Source organism: Eschscholzia californica, unplaced genomic scaffold, assembly GCF_041429995.1.
Source record: "Eschscholzia californica isolate CP2 unplaced genomic scaffold, dmEscCali1.0.p SCAF_4, whole genome shotgun sequence".
Classification (NCBI taxonomy): Eukaryota; Viridiplantae; Streptophyta; class Magnoliopsida; order Ranunculales; family Papaveraceae; genus Eschscholzia; species Eschscholzia californica.
This window is the reverse complement of record NW_028238461.1, coordinates 34653155-34660813: the sequence shown is the minus strand read 5'-3', so window position 1 is coordinate 34660813 and position 7659 is coordinate 34653155. Positions and strand designations below refer to the sequence as shown.

The following is a 7659-nucleotide window of genomic DNA, read 5'->3' as shown; positions in this document are numbered from 1 at the left end:
AATTTAATAAGGTTGGCCATAATAAAATGTCAATAATTTTTTTAACAATAATACCAAAAAAGTGAAGATCTTTACAGATCAAGATATCATTGACGAATGAATTTTTTAATTTATAAAGCATTTTCGATTCATTATGTATATGCATATTATAGCATAGTGTGTTCTTGTAGTTTTAGAGTGGCATACAAAAAAATAATGATAATAAAACAAATAGAACAATGTTGAATTATAATAAGGATCGAAAAACAGAAACACCTGAGGTTTTTAATTAAAATCTAGGACACTTTAGTAATTAAATAGTTTTCATAATTAAAACTCAAAAGAAGAAAAAAGATTAAATAGAGAATTTAACGAGTTATTATTTGTTGATTACAAGTCCATGTATTATCAACAAATAATAACTCGTTAAATTCTCTATTTAATCTTTTTTCTTCTTTTGAGTCTGAATCAAAGTAATGAATTAAATCCATCAAAAAGTAAGAAATGCTATTATCAAGAAATTTGTTTCGGAAATTAGTATTGGAAGATAATTATTACATTTAAGAACTTCGATTATATTTTCATGAGGGATCCAGTCTTCCTCATCAAAATAGATTAAAAGAGAGTTAGAGAGAGAGAGAGATTAATAAAGGCCGAGAGATAACTATAAAGATGGATGGAACCCTGAGTTTGGAGAGAGATTGAAAGGAGAGAGAAATACAAAAAGAGAAGAGAGGGAAATAGCGAGAGAGAGAAATACAGAGCAAGTTAGAGAGAGAGAGAGCTTCGCTCTAGATGATGAAGAGGGAGCGGCAAGTCTAGAGAGAGAGAGTAAGAGTTGTTTTTATGATCCGGACCGTTAAAAAGATTCAATTGTACAGATTAGAAATTCGGTTGGGGACTTAATACGAATCGTTGGAACTTAGCGGACTGAAAACAAAATATAGGAAAATCACTCTTTACAGCACGAAAGGGACACGGGTCGCTCTTCTATTGAGTCGCTAGAAACTGTCGCTCCATATAGCAATACTCTAAAAGGAAAGAAAAAAAAATTACGGGTGAAAAAAATAGTACGTCACTTTGCATCTGAGAAGTGCCATAAGCGAGCCATACGAGTACTGAGAAATTTGACTTTCTCTACTTTACGTCTTATCAACAATCAGAGTAATGGTGATGATGAAGATGAATCAGTTAGAAATTACATATTATCCAATCTTAAATATTACTTGACCATGATACCTAGAAATCGTAAGAAAAGGGAGCATCTACAATTGTTTGTGTTATATGGAATACCCAAGTATCTGGTCGATTTATACAAATCTCCCATCAAATATTATAAAGAGATAGCGGAGGAATCAATTCGTCTTTTTATTTATCCTAATATCCAATCCTACCCTATATACATTCAACACCTATTCGCTAGTATAGCTTTAAAGTTCACCTTTCTTCTCTATGATGATAACACAGCTTCTGGGCTATACTACTCCTGTCGTCAAACCTACATTTGTTTATTGAAATCAATTGGGCCAGCAAATACATCTGGATTTATCTTCTACAAAGAACCAAGAAATTTACTCTTTTACTTTTACCCATTCATAAGGGAGCTCACTCAACAGTTTGTTGTGAATATGAAGTTGATCAGAGAGTCGTGCTTTTGCAGAGTGCCTTCTTCGTTAAAATCACGATTTGAGAGTGATATCCATGACTTCTCTGTATTGACACTCCATATGTGTACCAAAATTGAGGAGTACATGAGATCGAGAGGTCTATCATCATTTGACTTACTTCCTATGGAGGTCCTTGTGGATGTGTGCTATAATGTAACACAACTTTTACCATTTTGGGAAGATCTTAATAAGTTACTTGACAACATTGATTTTGGTCTGACATATATGGACGACGGCATTGAGTATACAAGATGTACTCAGTGTGAATTTAATCATCGATGGTCTTATTATCTATCAATTCTCAAGGAATTGAACTTTGTCTCTAGATATTATAATGTATTTGGAGAAAAGCTTTCATCTTGCTTGAATTCTCACAGAGCTTCAATTAACAAACTTGTTATGAATTCGAACAGAGGCGATGATCACCAATGGCTTCTTCGGCATAAGAATTTATTAAACAATGAATCTAGAAGACATTTGATCACGATGATATTCCCAAATCAGGTCTCTGATCATCACCCGCAGAAGACGAAAGTTCTCATTGACAGGTCGGAGTTATTGGTTGATTCTTTCAAGCATGTTGGGCTTGCAAACCCCATAATGTTGCGGAATGGGATCATCCCTCAATTTAAAAATGAGGTAGCGCTTGCAGGTCATGGAGTTTTCAAGGAGTGGCTCCTCTTGCTATGCCAGCATCTATTCACTCCACAGAACACTCTATTCCTATCATGCCCACATAACCCTCAGAGGCTCTATCTTAATCCAGGTATTTTATTCAACATTTTGAATTGTAGTTCATGTTTTTAGTTATGTTATACCTTACTACTCCAACATTTTCTTTCTTTAATAATTCCATTATTTTGTTTGCAGCAAACGTGGATCGTCAAAAACTTCAATATTATGGGTTTTGTGGTCGAGTGATTGCTTTAGCATTGACGCATGATGTGCAAATAGGAATTGGATTTGATCGATCGTTTCTCTTGCAATTAGCCGGATCTATTGTTACATTGGAAGATATACGCAATGTGGATCCATACATGTACAAAAGCTGCAGAGATATTTTAGAGATGGATTACGAGTTTGTAGATTCAGATGGTTTGGGCTTGACATTTGTTTGGGAAACTGAAGAAGAAGAAGAAGAAGAAGAAGCGTCCAGAAGGAAAATTGTAGAGTTGTGTCGTGGAGGGAACGAAATGGTTTTGAATAGTACGAACAGAGAAGAATATATAAAACTAGTGATCCAACATTGCTTCATGAAATCAATCGAAGAAAAGGTAAAACTAATTATTCAAGGTCTTGATGATGTTCTAACTCGAAGGTGTCGAAAGATGTTTTTCGAGAGTGTAGAGTTAGATGATCTCGATCACATGTTTTTGGAGAAGAATAGAGAAGACGTAAACAACGGTGAATATGTAGGTGTTGAGTCTGTTGAGGACAATAGGCCTTCTCCTTTCTCAAGAATTATAGGAACCACATTATCCAAGTCTAGACCGAAGTCTATTCGTTCTCCATTAACATGTAAACAACAGTGTGGGAAGTTTCGTATTTTTTATTGATTAAGATCATTGTATTTGTAGCTAAGGTTTTATTAATTTCATTGTTAGCAAGGAATATATATTCTAGGCCCCCCTTGTGTTGAAAGCTTAAGAAAATTCAAATACGTTAACATTTTTTTACAGAAAAAATAAGGCGAAGGCTATGTTTGTGGACAGATGGATTGCTTATATATAGCGGCAGATTGTGAAGGGATAAAAAATGACGAAATCTTGATGGGAAAGATGTAGATGAAGCATGAGTATAATATATTTTGAATAACAATTATACCTTTATCTTGAAGAAGAATAAGTATAACATATTTTGAGTGAGGAGAAAGATATAAAAATGAAGTATGCTAAATATGCTAAATAAAACCAAATCTCAGGAGTTTGTTTTCTCTGACTTGCTTCTGGAGTTCTCCACATCACAAACAGGACCCATGCACAATTTATTGAATACCCCCAATCATCCTGATGAACCATCATTTATGTTGAGGATCAAATAAGATACAAATTAATTTACAATCATCAAGAGATGCATAAGCATAAAAACTAAGAAGTAGGATTATTACCTTGGTTCATTGTCCAAACAAAACAAGTTTTTGCCATCTCTATAAATTAGATCCTGGTCAAATGTGAAGCAAATAACAAACTAACATGTCAAATGGGTGTCTCACCATAACTAGCTCAAGGAAAAACAAAGTATAAACCTGAACTCGGATTAACCATAACTAGCTTCATCTTCGCCACGTTAACAGCTTAGATTACAAGGCCACACAAAATGTAGCTACCTGTAAAAAGAAGAAAAAGAAACTAGTCATCCATGTTTAGTGATACTCGTCTCTGTCTTTTGTCCTTCAACAATAAACACTTGAAATTTAAAACATTTTCAGAATCAACTTAAGTCTCAATCATCAACTTAGTTATAACAACACACATATATAGTAAGATTGTTATATCTAACAACCACAGATATTCATAGATTTAATCTAGCTACTTTTGGAACGTAGGTTTTAACTCTTAATACTAAAGTTCAGTCCAACATTAAAGAAAAAAAATCTTTCGCCGCATATTTTTATGGCATATTCGAATCTCCCTTTAGTTCTTCAATGCTGCGGCGGATTTTGTCTCTCGGGATCTTTAATACTTTTTCCTCTTCGGTTAGTCCCTCATAGCAAATCATCACGCACTGCTTTGCTTTTTTGAGTTCTTTACGAAGCTCATCTTTTCCGTCTTTCCGACTCGTCCGCAACATTTTGGAGTTCAGTTCATCCATCTGCTAATTAGTTAAAATTTTGATGTTATTACAAGGTTAAAATAATAATAATAATAATAATCATAACCAAGAACTTTTATCCTATCTTCTGCTTCTTCACTGAGAGATATATTTGCTGTGACCGGTAGTTGTTGGAGTTCGTTTTCCAGACGCTTAATCTCTTCCGATACATTCATCGCCATTCTTCACTGTGAATTTTTAAGTTAGTATATATATATACATGTAGAGAGAGTGGGGAAGATATATACTAACATAAAAGAAAAGATCTATTATATAAAACAGAAAGAAAGATAGAAGAGAGACCTGATAAATGGTTTCTGTTGGACGGCTAGAAGAAGAGACACTGGCTCTCTTATATATAGTACAAAGTTTTGAAGTGGGAGGTCCTTTCTTCTCTGAATTTAATACCTAACTAAATATAAGAAAAGATGGGTTTGAAGTGATTTCTGTTTTATTATCTGAGAAATATGGCTTTAAAGTAGTGTTGTTTTATCAGGTCGGGTCGACCCAAAAAAGGACAGGTTGGTTCAGGCTTCGGGTCAGGTTCGACCAACCTCAAGTCTATATACAAAGTTTTTCTTTTTGAGATTGGACTCCAAGAATCATTGCATTCCAATGACATTGATACATCATGCATAATATATGAAATACATCATGAATAATATATGCAATACATCATAAATAGAATTGAGCACCATAACCGCCAATTAAAAATCTTGGGCCTACTATATAAAGATCTGTAGGGCCATCCTAAGGGCCTGAAGCCCATCTTTTCCTACCTCTAGCTTTTTTATTGCCTAATTACCAGGGCCGGTTCTAAATTTTCAATGGCCCGAAGAGAGCTTAAATTTTGTGGTCCTACTTAAGAGTCTTAACTAAGTAAACACGCGTTATCCATGAACCACTACACAATTAATTTCAGATCATTTTCCTTCGTTTTATAATATATAAATGATTCCAGCTGGATTCCAAAGATTATAAAATGAGCTCATTAAAACTTATTTCTCAAATTGAAGATAATAAAAGAAAATTAAGATGTATATAAATAGTTGTTCGTGTTAAATAAACGAAAGTCAATTCAAATGAAAGACAAACAACCGATTGTGAATAAAGAACAAATATGTCCAAAGAGTTACAAAAAGGAGAAAAATAAATAAGAATTCTACTTGATTACTGTGAGGTTTTGACGAGAATTAAGGTACCAAATATTATGATGATTATTTTTTAATTTAGTTTCGTAACACTTTTTTTATTTCAAGTGTATTTAGTGTCTACTTAAAAGAAAGTGGTCACCTGTATTTTTATAAGTGCTACAATCTAAAAATAATTTTTAGTTAATGCTAGAGAAAAAAAAAAAAAAAAAAAACCTATACTCCTTCAAGACACTACACACAGTGCAAGATACAATTAAGTTATATAAAGGGTGTACTTTGTTCATGATATTAATTGTAGCGCATTTGGTAATCTCTTCCGACCACTTAATATGAGCTCAAGTGATTGAATCCTACAATCACACAATTTTGAGTGGTGTCTTGCGGAAACACCTTAATTGGACTTACCTAAATGAGCATGGAGATCAGATTGTGTCCTAAGAAAATAAGATTTTTTTCCCAAAAAGACTCATGAAAGGGATATTTTTTTTGAATTGTTCAGTGTGTGCCTCGAACCCTTAACCTCTAGGTGAAAGATTATACCTCTTACCGCTCCAACCAAGGGTTGTTGGCCTCATGAAAGAGATATTGCACATGACCATTAATATGCAGAGCATGAACACTCTGACACACTGAAACAAGTATATGTGATACCTCAGTTTTAGCACTAAAAGATTCTTGGTTCAAGACAGATTCATCATAGCATTCTGATAAAGTTTTGAGTTGTTTGCATTAAGTGAATGTTCAAATCCATAAGATACATATCATGTATGTACAAATTTCTATAATAATGCCAAAATTGTTTTGGTGTTAGTTTATTTAGTTTTTTCTGTCTGGTTTTTCTTTGAGTTATTATATAACTTCAAAATTTTGAAATGGTAGGGGAAGTTATGAGACTTCAAATATGAACCAAATGGGTGCAATACCCACAAGATTGGATCCCGTGGCATGTTATAAATGAGTTGTTATTTATTCCGAGATGAATTAATCAGAAAAAAATGGGTTTGAACTTTGAAGTGATTTATGTTTTAATAATTTGACATATGATTTTAAAACTAACTAATCCAATCTCATGGAATGAAGTTAGCTGTCTATTCATGGAATGAAGATATGATTTTGAACTTTGAATTTAACTTATTCGTTAATAAGATTTTCAGTGGTCCTATGATATTATTGACCTACCATTTGCACCTCTCTCTTTCTCTAAAATAGGGTACTGTACACATTTTCAAAAGGATTTAAATGATGAAGAGAACCTTCCTTAAGTAAGTTGATGATAGCAATTCTGTCATGAATGGGATGAGTTCCAAGAAGAGAGTGATGCATATTGCATATGCAGGGATGGGCTTATGTTTTTGAGATTTACATCTGGAGAGAGAGAAATGTCAAATTATCATTACCCAAAAGAAGTTGTGGGTTGTAGTGTAGCACAGTGTCTTACACTATTAGAGAGGGGGCAGGGGGTTTGCATGCATGGTCCCAATGAACTATTTGCCCAGAGATAGACTTCATTATCAAAGTCCTTGTTTGATTATCAATTGCACCGGTTCTATGATCAAATACTACAATCTCCAAAAGTTGGAAGTCAAAATTTGAGACTGTTTAACCACCCAAAATTTGAATGGTGACCGTTAGACCATCTCGCATATATTTGCACATGATATCCTATGTCTGATAAGTTGAAATCCGTTATGGACATCCGAGTCCATTGGAGTTCAGGGGTACGAAATCTGAAGGCGGGTTCAGCCTGACCGACCCGGTGAAAGCAACAGTCAGGTTCAGGTTTTAAGTACTACCCGACATCATGTCCGAATGCCATCTGTAATATTTACCCGACATAACCCGCTTAATAATGTCGTCCATTTAATCGATAATACTTACCTTCATCTCTTCATGAGGGATGCGTCCTTGGTATTGAGACGCGTTTGGGACACGTCTGTGGAACAGAGACGCACCCTATACACGTCTGTTGCACCAGGATGCGCATGCCTGAGCAGGACGCGTCTGGGCCGAGGGCAACACCACGTTTTGGAACGTGCTGTCCCTCAGTC

General features: G+C 34.5%; 1 protein-coding gene across 1 annotated transcript; it reads left to right on the top strand.

The window, feature by feature from the left end:
* Nucleotides 1–1607: 1607 nt before the first annotated feature.
* LOC147544285 (E3 ubiquitin-protein ligase UPL5-like) lies at nucleotides 1608–3202 on the top strand. Its single transcript, XM_086635670.1, has 2 exons — nucleotides 1608–2412; nucleotides 2517–3202. The coding sequence occupies exons 1-2, from the start codon at nucleotides 1608–1610 to the stop codon at nucleotides 3200–3202; spliced, it is 1491 nt and encodes a 496-aa protein (XP_086491796.1).
* The last annotated feature ends 4457 nt before the right edge of the window (nucleotides 3203–7659 follow it).